Below are 19,327 nucleotides of genomic sequence, written 5' to 3'. Positions count from 1 at the left end.
CCGATCCATGTATAATGAGGCGGTCCTTATTCAGTCCGTACATTGTTTATTCAGTGTGTTCCGTGTACTGGAAGCCCTTATTCAGTGTGCCAATCCATGTATAATGAGGCGGTCCTTATTCAGTGTGCCAATCCGTGTACAGTGAAGCGCTCCTTATTCAGTGCACCAATCCGTGTACAGTGAAGCACTCCTTATTCAGTGCGCCAATCCGTGTACAGTGAAGCGCTCCTTATTCAGTGGGCCAATCCATGTATAATGAAGCGGTCCTTATTCAGTGCGCCAATCCGTGTATAGTGAAGCGCTCCTTATTCAGTGGGCCAATCCGTGTACAGTGAAGCGCTCCTTATTCAGTGGGCCAATCCATGTATAATGAGGCGGTCCTTATTCAGTGCGCCAATCCGTGTACATTGAAGCGCTCTTTATTCAGTGTGCCAATCCGTGTACATTGAAGCGGTCCTTATTCAGTGTGCCAATCCATGTATAATGAGGCGGTCCTTATTCAGTGCGCCAATCCGTGTATAGTGAAGCGCTCCTTATTCAGTGTGCCAATCCGTGTACATTGAAGCGGTCCTTATTCAGTGTGCCAATCCATGTATAATGAGGCGGTCCTTATTCAGTGTGCCAATCCGTGTACCGTGAAGCGGTCCTTATTCAGTGCACCAATCCGTGTACAGTGAAGCGCCTATTCAGTGTGCCAATCTTGTACATTGCGTCCTTATTCAGTGTGCCAATCCATGTATAATGAGGCGGTCCTTATACAGTGCGCCAATCCGTGTATAGTGAAGCGCTCCTTATTCAGTGCGCCAATCCATGTACAGTGAAGCGCTCCTTATTCAGTGGGCCAATCCATGTATAATGAGGCGGTCCTTATTCAGTGCGCCAATCCGTGTACATTGAAGCGCTCCTTATTCAGTGCGCCAATCCGTGTACAGTGAAGCGGTCCTTATTCAGTGCGCCGATCCGTGTACAGGGAAGCGGTCCTTATTCAGTGTGCCAATCCGTGTACATTGAAGCGGTCCTTATTCAGTGTGCCAATCCGTGTACAGTGAAGCGGTCCTTATTCAGTGCGCCAATCCGTGTACAGTTTAGTGCTATTTGTCGTACCTGCCCTACTCTAAGATGGATTTTCGTGTGGATGAAACAAATTTGAGAAAATAGTGCTGATCATCATTAACTGCAGCATATGCCATTCACGGAAATCGGCAATCTAATCCCGACTTGTTTACTCTGATTCTACTTGAAGCTACTAAGATCCAGGATGTAGTGCCACCTACATCGGTTTGACATAACTGACCTTCTCTGTATCTGGCTTCAGGCTGGTGGCTGTCGATGAAGAACACAGACAGCTTTATCCAACGACTCCAGCCACTCAGTGCTCTCACCCGGCTCTTCGACAGGAGCGAGAGGTTCGGTGAATTCAACGATAAGACACTAGGATTTCTTTTGGTAGGTGTTTCAATTATTTTTATAAGCCGGGGTGGTGGGGGGTGGTGGGGTATGCATCTTACGATAATGTTACATGCCTGAGTAACTGTCAAAACACACAACATATCTTCTGAGGTACCCGTTTTTAACATTTCCGAGTACACAGGAGACCAAGCCACAGTCTATCGCTTATGAATATTCGTGCTTTACATCGCCCAGGGAGAAGGGACTGCTCCGTCTGGCTTTACATCGCCCAGGGAGAAGGGACTCCGTCTGGCTTCAGTCCTTACGCGTATAAAAGATTTTGAAAAAATTATATTTGTTTTTGGATAAGTGTAAACTTTCAAATGTTTTGTTCAAAAGATCGCATATGCATAAATTTTATATCTAAACAAAAGGAAACCAGGACTAAACAAATGCTCCCTCGACAATACACACATATAAGGCTCACAAATCGACAGGGGTGTAAATCAATGTTATTATTTGCCGAACAGATCGGTTGCTCATACCCATGGTTAAGAAATATTTCCTGGGCTTTTCAAAAGTTCGACTGAAGTTACTGAATGAAGTTGTAAGTATCCCTGTGTGCACTCATGTCAGGAATGGATTCTATGCCGATGGCAAAAGCCCCAGAAAAGGATATTGGTATGTAACCCTATATCTTTGTATACCAGATCTTGAAAAGTGCCTGTCAGAAAACATATATCTCGAGTTGTAGACGTTTGAAATATATTTGGCGTACTTAGCAATATTGATAGTATTTCATGTACATTGTAACTTGATATCAAACCCCAGTGCCGAGTTAATCGCTCAAATCGCAAGTAGTACGCCATGACGTGGAGAAGGGGTAATAGTGGTGACTGTGGAGACATTGTGGCATACATTTCTAGCATATTTCAATCTGTCTCGTATTATTTTACCCACAGATACCTTTTAGTAGCATTGGAGAGTTAACTGATTTGTCCATAAACGAATACGTCCGGTACTTTAGGACCTCTACGGTAGACAGTCTATAAGCGGAGGATAACGAACCTCCCCTGGAACAACGCCGCAACTTTCAGTACAGTATATCACTAAATTACGTTCAAATCAGTCCAATCCAGTATACAATTGTGTTTCAACCCTCTCTATGAAAACCTGTTTCCTAATCTGCCAAGCCTGGTTCGACCACTCGGAATTAGAATTCAACCCCACATATCTGCTAACATTGATTTCAATATCATAGCACCTTGCCGACTTCTGTTACGTTCTGTCTTCGCCACCCTGGCAGATGGTGAAGCCATATTACCCTCACCAAACTCAAAAAGTCAGAAACAAATCCTTTGACGTTCCAACAGGAATACAACCAGTTACGTTCCAAGTATAACACCCATAGATCCATTTTTACAGAAGAATCCAAGACTGTCTCTTCCAGATTTCCCAAACAATAGTTCCATTGTCACTGCTGAGGACAAAGCTATCCTCATGACTTTGACCTACATTAAACAGCAGAATCATTCCAAAACCTTCATCGTATTTACCGATTCATTATCTTGCCTTCAAGCACTTCAAAATGTTACTTCAAGTCATAATACCATCCTGGACATTTTAGAACTTTACAACGATCTTTCTACTGGCCAATGTGACATCGTCCTCTGCTGGTTGCCGGGTCACGTCGGCATAGCAGGTAACATAAAGGCCGATGCTGCAGCTAAAGCAGCTCTTGACAAGACCTTATCTACACTGCTGATCCCGTATCGTGATTTCAAACCCACTATCAAAAGTTATACTGGGGACCTTATGCAAAAAAGGTGGGACACCCAAGAAGGAAGAAATAAACTTCATGAAATGAAATCAATTGGTTATACCTACTTGGGTTGTCCTTGAAGACGCGATGAGGTAGTTTTACGGTAATGTCGTATTGGCCACAGTCGGTTTACCTATGACTATCTGCTCAAAACGGATGGAGATGGACGGATGGATGTGTATCTCTTGCGAAGAAGCGTTCACCATCAAGCATATACTGCTTGACTGTGTGGACCTTTCAACTGCAACGGACTCACAAAGTCATTATGAAGCGATAACTCTGAAACACCTGTTTTCCTGCGTCAGCGGACATCTCATTGTTAGCTACCTGGGGGAATTTGACCTGTATCATAAATTGTATGTAATGTGAACGACGGATTGCTTGTTTTTGAATTTGATGCTGTGTCAATTTCTGTTTGTAAATAATAATGTAATGAACATATATGTTTTTTAAAATACAACTCATTTGGGACTTTGTACTCAGATGTTTATGAATGCAGACTTGTTCTCGTTACTATATGGCTGAAATAATGCCGATGTGACGTAAAGCCCAACTCAACTCAACTCAAATCACAAAATGTAATTTGCTGCCAGAGCCGACCTAAATAATGCTATTTAGTCATATGCATATCTGTAATGAAATTTCCGTATTCAGAACAGCGTAGAATCAAACAAGGGGTTCTATATCCTAAGTGTGACCATGGTGTACTTCCACTATGCTTGTCGGACGGCTGGTACTGTCACGAGCGTTGATAGTAACATGAGCATAAATAGATCTTTAGTTATTGAGTTGCAATCATTGTGACAGGGCCTTCCTAATGATTGTAATCTACATCTATCTATGTAACCATTCATTGACAACATTCCTAAGTTTGACATAGACGAATCTGTTGTCGAGCGAGCAAGGTAACGCTGGGACATTTCAATCATTTCGTGTTCGTTACCGTATACGGCGGTAACAATTCACATCTATAAAAGCTTGTAGACAGAATCATTCGTTTTCAGGTAGCAGGGTGGGGGTCTATTACCACATTGTCTTGCTGTTGGGCAAAAGACGTAACTCTTTCTTTTCTGGATAAATTACTGTAACTGTTATATAATCAATAAGATATCAGTGCTGTATCATAACACAGTGTATATCTATATATAGTCCAAGAATAGAGAGGCCATATATCCATATATAGTCCAAGAATAGAGAGGCCATATATCCGTATATAGTCCAAGAATAGAGGCCATATATCCATATATAGTCCAAGAATAGAGAGGCCATATATCCATATATAGTCCAATAATAGAGAGGCCGTATATCCATATATAGTCCAAGAATAGAGAGGTCACATATCCATATATAGTCCAAGAATAGAGGCCATATATCCATATATAATCCAAGAATAGAGAGGCCATATATCCATATATAGTCCAAGCATAGAGGCAATATATCCATATATAGTCCAAGCATAGAGGCCATATATCCATATATAGTCCAAGCATAGAGACCATATATCCATATATAGTCCAAGCATAGAGGCCATATATCCATATATAGTCCAAGAATAGAGGCCATATATCCATATATAGTCCAAGCATAGAGGCCATATATCCATATATAGTCCAAGAATAGAGGCCATATATCCACATATAGTCCAAGAATAAAGGCCATATATCCATATATAGTCCAAGAATAGAGACCGTATATCCATATATAGTCCAAGAATAGAGGCCATATATCCATATATAGCCCAAGAATAGAGGCCATATATCCATATATAGTCCAAGAATAGAAGGCCATATATCCATATATAGTCCAAGAATAGAGAGACCATATATCCATATATAGTCCAAGAATAGAGGCCATATATCCATATATAGTCCAAGAATAGAGGCCATATATCCATATATAGTCCAAGAATAGAGGCCATATATCCATATATAGTCCAAGAATAGAGAGGCCATATATCCATATATAGTCCAAGCATAGAGGCCATATATCCCTATATAGTCCAAGAATAGAGGCCATATATCCATATATAGTCCAAGAATAGACGCCATATATCCATATATAGTCCAAGAATAGAGAGGCCATATATCCATATATAGTCCAAGAATAGAGAGGCCATATATCCATATATAGTCCAAGAATAGAGAGGCCATATATCCATATATAATCCAAGCATAGAGGCCATATATCCATATATAGCCCAAGAATAGAGGCCATATATCTATACATAGTCCAAGAATAGAGAGGCCATATATCCATATATAGTCCAAGAATAGAGAGGTCATATATCCATATATAGTCCAAGAATAGAGAGGCCATATATCCATATATAGTCCAAGCATAGAGGCCATATATCCATATATAAGTCCAAGAATAGAGGCCATATATCCATATATAGTCCAAGAATAGAGGCCATATATCCATATATAGTCCAAGAATAGAGGCCATATATCCATATATAGTCCAAGAATAGAGAGGCCATATATCCATATATAGTCCAAGGATAGAGGCCATATATCCATATATAGTCCAAGAATAGAGAGGCCATATATCCATATATAGTCCAAGAATAGAGGCCATATATCCATATATAGTCCAAGAATAGAGGCCATATATCCATACATAGTCCAAGAATAGAGAGGCCATATATCCATATATAGTCCAAGCATGGAGACCATATATCCATATTTAGTCCAAGCATAGAGGCCATATATCCATATATAGTCCAAGAATAGAGAGGCCATATATCCATATATAGTCCAAGCATAGAGGCCATATATCCATATATAGTCCAAGAATAGAGAGGCCATATATCCATATATAGTCCAAGCATAGAGGCCATATATCCATATATAGTCCCAAGCATAGAGGCTCCACCTCACTCATTTCAAACAGCAGAGAACTCCTACTATGTTGATACTATGCTCACTTATTGCACTATTTACCGCCCAGCTGAAGACTACAATAATGTATTTCCATCTTGCAGCTCACCTGAACACCAACTCACGTGTCCTGGATTGTGGTCAGTCTTATGCCCGTCTGTCTACCTACTTTAACAGTTCTGTACAGTATCACAAATATGTGAACTTGTTAGCCGCATCCGTGATTTTGGCTCATCCCCAATGTGATATGCTCGGTGGCCTATATTGCATACGTTTTCATGTGTTATGTTTGCTTTATCCTACGGTGTCCCTTGATGTTCACATACAATATCCTGGTTTGGGTTTATTGTCAACAACCGGAACTACTTATGTTCACATCAGTTGCTGTTTTCAAAATGACATTTTTTTTCAGTCTGTTCAGAAATCGACACTTAGTTACCTACTGGGGTTGTCATAGAGGCGAACTCTTCAGTTTATATTTGTACATTTTACAAATTTGACATGAAACGGATTACCTCAGTCAACGTTACTGAACGTTCAGAAAGATAACTCGCAGACACCCATGTTTTAATGAGCCACACGTTGAAAAGTGTTTTTCTCAAAATAATTATTGATAATCTTATTCGGCAATTATTCCACATACAAACAGTTACCATGTTAAGACCCGTGGCTCAGTTCCGATGGTTTTATGTTTACGTATCATAGCTAGTGTAAAGCACGATTCAAGTTTCCATAGCTCAGGTGATGATAATAACGACCAATAATATTTTGAGGCACTCTAGGAATTAAAAGAAAATGACATTTCATAGTTGACTTTGAAACCTTACCGGTGCCGATATCACCAGGCTCAGAGTGTGTATGTTTACTCGCTTGTTTTTTGTATTTATAAAGTCGGGGTCTAAAGTTACCAAAACAGTCCCAGTTGTAGGAACAGGTGCCCAACCTATATTAACATACCGCACATCTTTACCGATGCTCTAACCTCGGTCTTCAGCAGACTGCTACCTGTAAATTATATTCAGCCTACGTCACGTTGTCCTGACAACCGAAAGAACATGGCTTGACTTAAGGAGTGCTCTCCCTCAGATTGTCCGCCCCGGCTTTACAGCCCGACAGATGCTGCAAGGGGACTCCATGTATATTTGGTTTAACTCGTTATCGTTGCAGTTCGCCGACACGTTTACTTGTATTACGGTTTCTCTGTGACGATTGTTTACCTTGGAAATGGCTCATTTGGCAAACTTTATTTAGACAAAAAACGTTTTCGTTTCTTTCACAGCACATACCTTTCCTTAAAAACGCACTATGGATATCCGGGTCACTATGGTCACAGTGTGGGTATCCGGGTCACTGTAGTCACGGCGTGGGTATCCGGGTCACTGTAGTCACGGCGTGGATATCCGGGTCACTATGGTCACAGTGTGGGTATCAGGGTCACTGTAGTCACGGCGTGGATATCCGTGTTACTGTAGTCACGGCGTGGGTATCCGGGTCACTATGGTCACAGTGTGGGTATCCGGGTCACTATGGTCACAGTGTGGGTATCCGGGTCACTGTAGTCACGGCGTGGGTATCCGGGTCACTGTAGTCACGGCGTGGATATCCGTGTTACTGTAGTCACGGCGTGGGTATCCGGGTCACTGTAGTCATGGCGTGGATATCCGTGTTACTGTAGTCACGGCGTGGGTATCCGGGTCACTGTAGTCATGGCGTGGATATCCGGGTCACTGTAGTCACGGCGTGGATATCCGGGTCACTGTAGTCACGGCGTGGATATCCGTGTTACTGTAGTCACGGCGTGGGTATCCGGGTCACTGTAGTCATGGCGTGGATATCCGGGTCACTGTAGTCACGGCGTGGATATCCGGGTCACTGTAGTCACGGCGTGGATATCCGTGTTACTGTAGTCACGGCGTGGGTATCCGGGTCACTGTAGTCATGGCGTGGATATCCGGGTCACTGTAGTCACGGCGTGGATATCCGGGTCACTGTAGTCACGGCGTGGATATCCGTGTTACTGTAGTCACGGCGTGGGTATCCGGGTCACTGTAGTCACGGCGTGGGTATCCGGGTCACTGTAGTCACGGCGTGGGTATCCGGGTCACTGTAGTCACGGCGTGGGTATCCGGGTCACTGTAGTCACGGCGTGGGTATCCGTGTTACTGTGATCACAATATCCGGGGAGCATGACTCTCCAGCTGAAAACGAACAGAGCATGTGCCGTAAGATTAATATGTTATCTTATATTCCCTCCGGGCTCGGGCGCGCGGCGTCAACGTATCTAGTGATATGAAGAGAAACGGAACCGGGGATCTTCGATGGGGAAGGTACGATCGAGTTTCTCACACTCGACCCTACATTTGTCTGCAAGCACGCATAGCATACTTCACAAACCAATAGTGGAACCGATTACGGCAGAGAACACATACCTCCATCCATCCATCCCATCTAGCAACAAACAAACCCTCCATCCCGCACAGTTGTTTTATGAAAAAGACCCCACAAATGTTTGAAGGAAACGATTAGTGTGAAGACAGCATAATACATGCAAACTGTCGTTATTACATTAATATAACGAATATTTCCTTTTAACATAGCCCGTAGATATATGATATGTCAATTGTTGTCAGTGAGTCATTGTCTAAAACGCATACGTTTAGGGGATTTGTTTTTAAAATCGCAAATATATCCCAGAATTATAAGGTTTGTTGCTAGATGAAAGTGTGTTATTGCAACAGGAGTGTGAAAAATGCATGACAGGGAAATATTAATAATAAATGATGATATTTCGAGAGAGCAGTTGTTAAATACTTATTCACTGTGTACTAATTATTTAGCACTATTGATCTTATGTTTTAAAATGATTATTTTGCTGTTTATAAGATATTTCACACAAATTTCAAATGCCTCAGCATGTGTATTTCCCTGTTTGATGAATACATGTATGTATATATTTGAAATGCATATATTAACACTTAAGATTTAAGAATGAGAAAGAAACTTGATTTTGTACGCTAACTTGTGTCTAATTGATATATTTAAATGATAGATTAAACTAAAGACAAAATCAAACCGAAACAAGACAAAAGTGAGCGAATGTCGCAAAGAAGTATAGGTGGTGCTCTGTGATGTTACAAAACTGGAAACATTGGTCAAGGCAGATTCTACGACAGCGGCATATTATGTCAATGGAAACCACTCCCATGTTGCGTGTAAACTGAGATTAGAGGACCTTCAGTTTGTAAAAAGGTCGTTATTATTTATTCTTGATTATCGAAAAGGTATGTCGTTTCACACTTCATAGTTATGTGGTTCACTACCGTAAATAACAATGGTTCTGACGTTAAATCAGTGGTGTAATCCCCGTGTTGAGGAAGTGTAAAACACGTAGGGTAAACTTGTGTGAAACTGATTTAAAAGACATTTTGTCACGGACAACAACGATCTTGGTTATTTAAGATTGGTCCGGACCAACTGTAAGTTTCCATTGTAGCTTACACTGGTCTTAGCCTACAATCGTTTGTAACCGAGGTCTAAAATTGTGATCTTAAGGATTACAATAATTGTAGCGCTAAGAATGTTCTGTACAAGTGGTCCCTAACCATGAACCTTAACCGTTATCAAAACTAAATAACGAAGAGTAATAACTGGTCAGTCATCAAAGACGTGGCTGTTGTGTTGATTGTGTATTGATGTTGCAGTATGCTGACAATGAGGAGGACGTGCTGAGGTACCAGCTGGAGAAGAGGATGGGCGTGGAGCTCCAGGATCTCCCGGACACTAAACTGGCCAGGTGGGTCCGTCCGGCATTGTCTTCATATCCTTTACAGAATGAAACTAAGAATGTCATTACAGATCATAAGTTGTATATTTTTAAGAGTCACTGTCAATGTTTCAGGGAGAAGGTGAAGACGCGGCAGCTGCAGCTGAAAGCGGACAGGGAGCACAGGCGTGTTGTCAGGGCTGTGGACGCCTTCCTCCAGGTCAGACTCGTGATGTTGGTCAATGTGCTTCTCCAGTTTCAAATAGTATTATCTAAACTTTGAACTCAAATAAATAAACAACAATAAGCTGAATGTCAAACAAGTCAAATATACCATGATCAGGTTTAAACTGGCGTTAGGCAGATCTATAGGTGTTTTAAAACAATATTCATTGAAAACCCACTACGAGTGTAGACACCTACATCATATCTGCTAGTTAATCAGCCAAAGGAAATGAAACATCACACTACGGGCATCAAGTCCGGAAATTACCTCATTCCCTTTAAAACCAGGATAATATTTATATGGTACCTCGCAGTCCTCACGATTTAGGAATTTAAATGCAGATCACGTCACTCTTTAAGCGTCACGTATTTTACAGAATGATGACGTTTAAAGAATTGTAGCTTTGGCAAATCATTCTGTACTCATGCCGTACAGATCTATTTCGTTATTGTGAAATAAATGAATCTATTTCATAGAAAATGTATGCTGTCTATTCGATATGACAGAATAATAGTATCCTTAGTCAAATCGTCCAACCACCCCTGGTCCTTTATAAAACAACCCAGTCCGCCCAACCAGATATTCTACTGTCGGTCCTTACCCTTGTCTGAGCATTACACATGAAATATGATAGAAATTCTTCGTTTTCACTTCATCAACAATATTGCAGGTTCTTAAACGTCATAATGTTGACTGTGATTCGACAATCAGCCGGGACGAACTAGAGGCAGCACTTCGTGACGTAAGTATATCATCTCTATACATTTGTCATTCTAGGTGTTCTAGTGCACAGTCCAACATACCTATAATGAACATTCTAAGATGCTTCGGTGAAATATCAAAGGCGCCGACAGTACTTTATCAGACGATAATGTGCACTTTTTGCATTACGTCACAATGTATTCAATATAAACACATTGCTGATTACTTCCTGCGATCTGTTTCATTCGTGTCATCAGGGAGAGGATTGTGATGGTATTTCACGGAAGCGACTTTAGTATTCTGTTTATTATTCTCCAACATAAATTGATAGAAACTGCATACAGTGTGATGACTCTCAGTTTTCCACGGGTAAAGCTAGGTCTAATACCATTGTGACAGTGGTATAAGCATTGTGACGTCATACAATAAACATTGATGTCTTCAATAGGTGACTAATAGAATGACCTATTGTTCTTCCAGACGTTCACTTTGTTTGAGTTTGTCCCTTGAAGCTATTTTATAAAAGGGAAACATTTGAATTTGATTTCTTCCCATGTATCGTGTGGTTGTGAACTTGATGACACACAATGTAATTCTGTATGTTTCCCAACTGTTATTGAGCTACCCTCCCCTATTATTGACAGGTCAGACATATGCCTCTGTTCCACTTTTTAACCCCAATCCACTGATTTGAGCATTTGAATCAAAACGGGTTTTGGTTAAGCTGTTATTGAGCTCTGAACTTTGTGGTTGCTGGTTATAAGGTAAACTGATTTCAAAAGTGTCTTCATTCACGATACAGTGATGGCGATATGATACGTATCCCGATACTATACGATTCTAGAAACAGGACATATATGATAGATGAAATGACTGAATCTTTATTTGTTATACAGGAGAACAGGTGTTACATTCACACACACTTAAAAGGCTGTTTATGTAATACAGTTTCAGCACTTAATGCTTAAGAAAGTACAATCAAACATATTCAGTATACCTTGATCTAGGTTTCCCTTGGAAAGTTGTGTTTCACCAATGCATTCACAGACAATTCAACGTAATTTATACCAGAATCACTGAAAAAATCTCTTAAGTATGCTTTCTAAATTTTATCTTCTCTTTCTTAACACAGACATCGTTCATAGTTGCTAATAAATGGTGTTATTTGTCAAACAACTAAAACATGTTTCAATTACTTAAAGACAAATCTTTACAATTCACAGAGATTGAAAAATGTTCACATTCTTTCACTCACACACCAACTCTTTTGTCCATGTAACAAATGTGGCACACACAAACAAATTCCTACAAGGTTCAGTCTTTTTTTTAAATTTAGAAGTATTTCAAAGAGACTCCCTTCCTAATCCTAATGCAATATTCCTTACAACTTTAAGTAGTATTTAAGTAGTATCGGGATATATCGTCTCTTGTGGCGATACATCGATGTATCATGGACCCTTGCGATATAAATATCCTGATATATTGCCTAAATGTGTTTTGTATCGATGCACACGTATCGCGTAGTTGACGATGTAAACATCGATACTATCGATGAATCGTTACACCACTAATGTCGACATAGACAACTTAGAATATACAGTTGTCATTATGAATTAAACGTGCTCACTGCAAGCATCTCTGTGATAAAATACTATGACTGCACGCACGCACGCACACACACACAAACACGCACACACACACACACACGCGCGCACGCACGCACGCACACACACACACACACACACACACACACACACACACACACACACACACACACACACACACACACACACACACACACGTACGCACACTAAGAGAATGCGTGCGTGAACAGAATAAGGACCCCAAAACAAGGTGCATCCATTTAGGCGCTCACAGTAAATGCGCAACACAAATGTGAAATAGAATTTAAGATGTTTCCTGGGATTTTTCCAAAAAGGATATAGCTGCAGTAGTACACATATAAATGACATTGGTGAACTTCACCTGCATATATGTACTGGTTACACCACAGGAGGCCACCTTCACCAGGACGCGCCGAAGACGGATCTTCGGGGACGTCGACGACGACACCATCCTTCAATATCTGGACCGTGATGGGAACGGAAATGTAAGATGGCTCTCTTTTTACCTGAGCAACACACATATATGTTATCCAAAGTGACAGATAATCTATAGCTTCTTGGCTGATCCTTTTCCTGTGACAGATCACTTGCAGCGAGCTGATTCTCCATGATGAAACGCATATCACAAGCTGATCCATGGTGACATTCACATCTTTAATCTGTGATAGATGACGTGTAACCAATTTATCCATCATCTGCAACAATTCACATATACTGAACTGATCCTATATTTGGGACGTATCAGATCTAATAAGCTGATCCTTTGTTTGTCGCAGATCACATACAACGAACTCATGCGGTTTATGGAAGAAACTGGGATCACACTGCAGACTCGTTTCCTTGGTTACGACAGGAAGGAAGTCAACAACTTGTTCAACTTCTTCTCGACGCTACAGTCTACACTACTAACTAATGTCAAGAAGGATATATGTAGAGGTAATCCGGTTCTAACACGTACAACACCTTTGTCGTGTTGGTGTCACACATACTGTACAGGTGTAGTAAAGCCACTGGTATCTTTCATAAAAAACTCTTGCATTGTTTAGCACCGTCCCAGAGATGTGTCAAGCACTGTTACATTGTCTTTGTCGTTCCCAGGAAAGGGACAAAGAGAGGAGTGTTGGGATCAACACTGGTCACGTGGGCACTACAGACTTTGTGCTGGAGGATGCGGACCGGGAGTTTATTGTCGAGGTAATCATATATGACTTACATGAGTATTGTCGAGGTAAGCATAGATGACTTACATGAGAATTGTCGAGGTAATCATATATGACTTACATGAGTATTGTCGATGTAAGCATATATGACTTACATGAGTATTGTCGAGGTAAGCATGTATGACTTACATGAGTATTGTCGAGGTAAGCATATATGACTTACATGCTATTGTCGAGGTAAGCATGTATGACTTACATGAGTATTGTCGAAGTAAGCATAGATGGCTTACATGCTTATTGTCGAGGTAAGCATATATGACTTACATGAGTATTGTCGAGGTAAGCATATATGACTTACATAAGTATTGTCGAGGTAATCATATATGACTTACATGAGTATTGTCGAGGTAATCATATATGACTTACATGAGTATTGTCGAGGTAATCATATATGACTTACATGAGTATTGTCGGGGTAATCATATATGACTTACATGAGTATTGTCGAGGTAAGCATATATGACTTACATAAGTATTGTCGAGGTAATCATATATGACTTACATGAGTATTGTCGAGGTAAGCATATATGACTTACATAAGTATTGTCGAGGTAAGCATATATGACTTAAATGAGTATTGTCGAGGTAATCATATATGACTTACATGAGTATTGTCGAGGTAATCATATATGACTTACATGAGTATTGTCGAGGTAATCATATATGACTTACATAAGTATTGTCGAGGTAATCATATATGACTTACATAAGTATTGTCGAGGTAAGCATATATGACTTACATGAGTATTGTCGAGGTAATCATATATGACTTACATAAGTATTGTCGAGGTAATTATATATGACTTACATGAGTATTGTCGAGGTAATCATATATGACTTACATGAGTATTGTCGAGGTAATCATATATGACTTACATGAGTATTGTCGAGGTAATCATATATGACTTACATGAGTATTGTCGATGTAAGCATATATGACTTACATGAGTATTGTCGAGGTAATCATATATGACTTACATGAGTATTGTCGAGGTAATCATATATGACTTACATGAGTATTGTCGAGGTAAGCATAGATGGCTTACATGAGTATTGTCGAGGTAAGCATATATGACTTACATGAGTATTGTCGAGGTAGGCATATATGGCTTACATGAGTATTGTCGATTATATGACTTACATGAGTATTGTCGATGTAAGCATATATGACTTACATGAGTATTGTCGATGTAAGCATATATGACTTACATGAGTATTGTCGAGGTAATCATATATGACTTACATGAGTATTGTCGAGGTAAGCATATATGACTTACATGAGTATTGTCGAGGTAATCATATATGACTTACATGAGTATTGTCGATGTAATCATATATGACTTAGGTAATCATATATGATGACATAAGTATTGTCGAGGTAATCATATATGACTTACATGAGTATTGTCGAGGTAATCATATATGACTTACATGAGTATTGTCGAGGTAAGCTTATATGAGTATTGTCGAGGTAAGCATATATGACTTATATATATTGTCGAGGTAATCATATATGACTTACATGAGTATTGTCGAGGAATCATATATGACTTATATATGACTCATATATGACTTACATGAGTATTGTCGAGGTAAGCAGATATGACTTACATAAGTATTGTCGAGGTAATCATATATGACTTACATGAGTATTGTCGAGGTAATCATATATGACTTACATGAGTATTGTCTAGGTAATCATATATGACTTACATGAGTATTGTCGAGGTAAGCATATATGACTTACGTGAGTATTGTCGAGGTAATCAATCTATGACTTAAATGAGTATTGTCGAGGTAAGCATATATGATTTACCTAAGTATTGTCGAGGTAAGCATATATGGCTTACATGAGTATTGTCGAGGTAATCACATATGACTTACATGAGTATTGTCGAGGTAAGCATATATGACTTACCTAAGTATTGTCGAGGTAAGCATATATGACTTACATGAGAACATATTTGCCTTTTACAACATAGATGGTTAAATACGCAATATACTGTTTTCAATGTCTTATTCACCAATAATGCAACGGATTTCGTGTGACAGCGGGGCAGAAGGTCCGTCATAGCCTTCCTCAAATACTATGTCGCCATCAACGACCCACCATTAAAGCGCCTGGCCACCATCGAGGAAGGACTGGTTCTACGTTCACAACCCCCAATACAACCGACATCAGCAGCCACGGTCGCCAGTGCAGTCGATCAGGACCTCCCGTACATAGACGTGACAATATCTGGGCCTAAGGATCCCGCCAGTGAAATGGATATATCCTTTGAGGAGAAAGTCCCAAGTGAGTGATCCGACTGGTTCAGGGCTTCATAGGAAACCATACACTTGTCAGAATACCATCTGTATGGTCATGTCCTGTGATTGGTACAGGTTTTATAGGGATTTTATGATGCCCTTATATTGGTAAAGTTTTCATGGGGAACACTTACATTTGTTGGTGTAAGATTAACATGATCTCCCCTGATTGGTAAAGGCTTCATGGGGAATATTTTGACCTGTTAGTATAAGACATGTTTGTGGGCTTGTCTGGTCGTAACATGGTTTCTGAATCTGTTTCAGTTTTGAACCAGTCCCACGGCACATGAACAACAGCCCAGAATATTTCCGACATGTTGCTCCACACAAGGGACAAGAGCTACTGCTTTTTGTTGGCTTCTGTGGCCTGCCAGAGGATGCATTAACACCCATCCCAGGAAGAATGGATGAATGCACGCTGCTTTACATCGTATCAGTGGCATTACTATTGGCGGCGAGAATCACAAGCAGTGATAGGGTTACAATGCAGGCCAGATTGTATTTAGCAGAACAGTTGTGTTCATTAGGGAAGGACTGCAGCTGGATAGGAATGGGTTTTGCTAAAAGAGGCGTATGAAGTGTTTCAAAACGAGCAAAGTATTTGGTTAGAAAACGAGAACGTGATGAAACATGATTTTGCACGGCGAGTTTTAATGACTTGGTATGTATCGACATTGGCTAGTATTGTGACATTACTGATGAGGCATGCTGGTTCTTTCAGCAAAGTTGTTATGCCATGATGTTTTCATATGTGTTGAGCCTAGCTGAACAATGTAACGTGCTTAGTGACATTGCGCAGACATGTCCACTTTTTCCCAATATCATCATATATACTCTCCCAAAAAAGAAACGCATATAGGAATTTCAACTGTATTTTATGTTTATTTTGAAACATCTTGTAGGTTTTATGAGTCAATGAAATATAGCGAAATTGCACACTGGGAATGCAGACTTATCCGTCTTTGGCACCAACTCGAGGAAAGTCAGTTTGAGTGTCACATGGAGACGTGTGGTGGCGCTGAAATCAATACCTCGTGTGACCACCGTGGGCATCCAGAACTGGACGGCATCGCCTCGGCATCGAACGAATAAGTCTCAGAATCTCGTGTTGCCCAATCGCAGCCCACTCTGCCTGTAGTGCCTATGCGAGTTGCTGAAGTGTCTCTAGTGTCTAGTGTGACGTGCTGTCTGGGGCCTGGCATTGTCCCTCTGGCGATCAATGATTGGAAGGAGGTGTGGGCGTAGGATTTTGTCACAGTACCGTTGAGCTGTCAGGTTGCCCTGGATCATCACCAAATCACTTTTCCTACGGCAGGTGATCGCTCCCCACACTGTCCCGGCCGAATCTGTCCACCTGGGGAACGCAAGCGTCGGCGAAAAGTTCACGTCGACGTCTGTACACCCGCATTCTTCCATCGCGTCGTTCCAATAGAAATCGTGATTCATCACTGAACCAGATTCTACGCCTATTCGGTAGGTTCCAGGCCTGAACGTTGGTGCACCATTGAACTCGATGTCGACGAAGTTGTTGTCGAAGCACAGGGCCAAAATAAGGTCTTCTGGCACGTAAACCAGTCTCTCTCAACCTGTTCCTGACGGTCTGTGCAGAAAGCCTCCTCAGTGCGGGTATTTGTCGAGCGGTACTGGTGGCCGTAGCTGTTCGATGACGCAGGTGATGTACCCGGATGTAGCGATCCTGCGCCGCAGTGGTCGCTCGAGGTCGCCCACTACGAGGAGCATCTGCTACCGCATTCTGCGGGGATATCTCTCCCAGAGCCGTGAAATGGTGCTTTGGTGAACATTCATGCGTCGGGCAACTGCACGTTGAGACTGGCCAGCTTCAAGCAAACCAATGGCGATATGACGGTTGGCTTCACTTAGACGTTGCATTTTGCGTTCATCAACAATATTCCAAATACAGTGAATAATCGACAGACAGCGATCAACCTTTTATACCCATCATTGAGACTATCTGATCCCCAACTTTCACGTGCATTGCATGTGAATTCTGTATTCTGTGACACTACACGCCGAAATTGAAAATCATGCTGTTAAATACGGGTATTTTACGGATGGTACGTTTTGTTATGATGTTTCAAAACATAAACACCATAGGACTCATAAACAGAGCAAAACCTTTTGTAAAATGAATCACGTTTTAATTCATTGCTACATGAAATTGCTATTTTCATGATGCGTTTCTTTTTGGGGAGAGTATATTTCTGCACCGGGTAAATGAGGACGTTTCACCTTCCCCCATTGGGTATCTCCTTACTGATGTCCGTTCTGAAACAATGCATGCCTGAGGACAAGTGGTTCAGGACATTGTTCACTGCCGGTAGGAGAGAGCTTACATCCTGCTATAGCGTATATCTGTATGTTAGCTTGGGAACATGGAGAATTGTGTGGCTTAATGCACAAGACGTGTTTGATTGGTGTCACATAGGCGTGTATGGTATGTTGCACATTATGTATAGGTTCATTATATCGGGGACGGTGGGGTAGCCTAGTGGTTAGAGCGTCCGCTGGTCACGCCGAAGGCCCGGGTTCGATTCCCCATATTGGTACAGTGTGTAAAGTCCATATATTAGCGTGCATGTACATAAGTAAATCTGACGCAGCTATAGTGTATTTTGCGAAATCATGGGTAAATTAAGTTTCAGTGATACTATGGTTTAAGTCAGAGAAGTAACTCGAATCAGTTAATTCCGAAAGTTGAAGCGTTACATATGGTTTTACGTATTATTTATGGAAACTGCAAAGGGCTAAGCTCCAGCCAATGTGCCACTAATCCATATCGGTAGTATCAATGAGATGAGTATCAATGAGATGCAAACAGCCAGAACTAGAAGTCTACTAACGTTGTTCTCTCTTTGGCCAGATCTCCAGTTAGTATCGTATAAACGCCATATGGGCTCTGTGGCATGTGTTGGAATGATCTCCTTTTATTACAATGTTTGTTCTGTCTATACGCCGAGTGCTTCCTAGTGACTCTAGTCCAGTCCGGTCCGTTATCTAACTTTATCAGGTATGGTATGCAGCCCCCTGGGTGGTATGCAGCATTCCAGTACCCACGCAAGTTTACATATATTGAATATAGTAAAATACACACCTACTTTGTGATTGTTTTTGAGTTTTTAATTCATTATGTCCGAGAACCCTGATTTGTTTTCAGGTGGCATCTCAATCGGGTGACTGAAAACAAAAATGCAAATGTGAAGAAACCAGCCAGGTTTATTGCAGATTGGGGACTAACATGAAATGTTGTCTCCCTGTTTGACCATGTCCATCATGTTTTGTAGGTACGGATATTACGTTATGTTATGATGTTACATGACTAATATACATCCGGCAGTTTCGGTTACACAAGGAGGTGTTCATAGACATGTGT

At 40.9% G+C, this 19,327-nt stretch overlaps 1 protein-coding gene across 1 annotated transcript in view; it reads left to right on the top strand.

Annotated features, from left to right (window-relative positions):
• LOC124259779 overlaps positions 1-16,724 on the top strand; it is a 41,064-nt gene extending 24,340 nt beyond the window's left edge. The window contains 10 exon segments of the mRNA XM_046693984.1: positions 1,316-1,446; positions 9,792-9,883; positions 9,989-10,073; positions 10,750-10,821; positions 12,796-12,891; positions 13,183-13,326; positions 13,328-13,342; positions 13,505-13,600; positions 15,679-15,922; positions 16,201-16,724. Of these exon segments, the coding sequence (XP_046549940.1) occupies positions 1,316-1,446; positions 9,792-9,883; positions 9,989-10,073; positions 10,750-10,821; positions 12,796-12,891; positions 13,183-13,326; positions 13,328-13,342; positions 13,505-13,600; positions 15,679-15,922; positions 16,201-16,226 (1,001 nt within the window). The 3' untranslated portion in view covers positions 16,227-16,724.
• The last annotated feature ends 2,603 nt before the right edge of the window (positions 16,725-19,327 follow it).

The sequence above is a fragment of the Haliotis rubra genome, unplaced genomic scaffold (genome assembly GCF_003918875.1).
Source record: "Haliotis rubra isolate DU_JTF1 unplaced genomic scaffold, ASM391887v1 Scf736, whole genome shotgun sequence".
Lineage (NCBI taxonomy): Eukaryota > Metazoa > Mollusca > Gastropoda > Lepetellida > Haliotidae > Haliotis > Haliotis rubra.
This window is presented reverse-complemented; position numbering and strand designations above follow the sequence as displayed.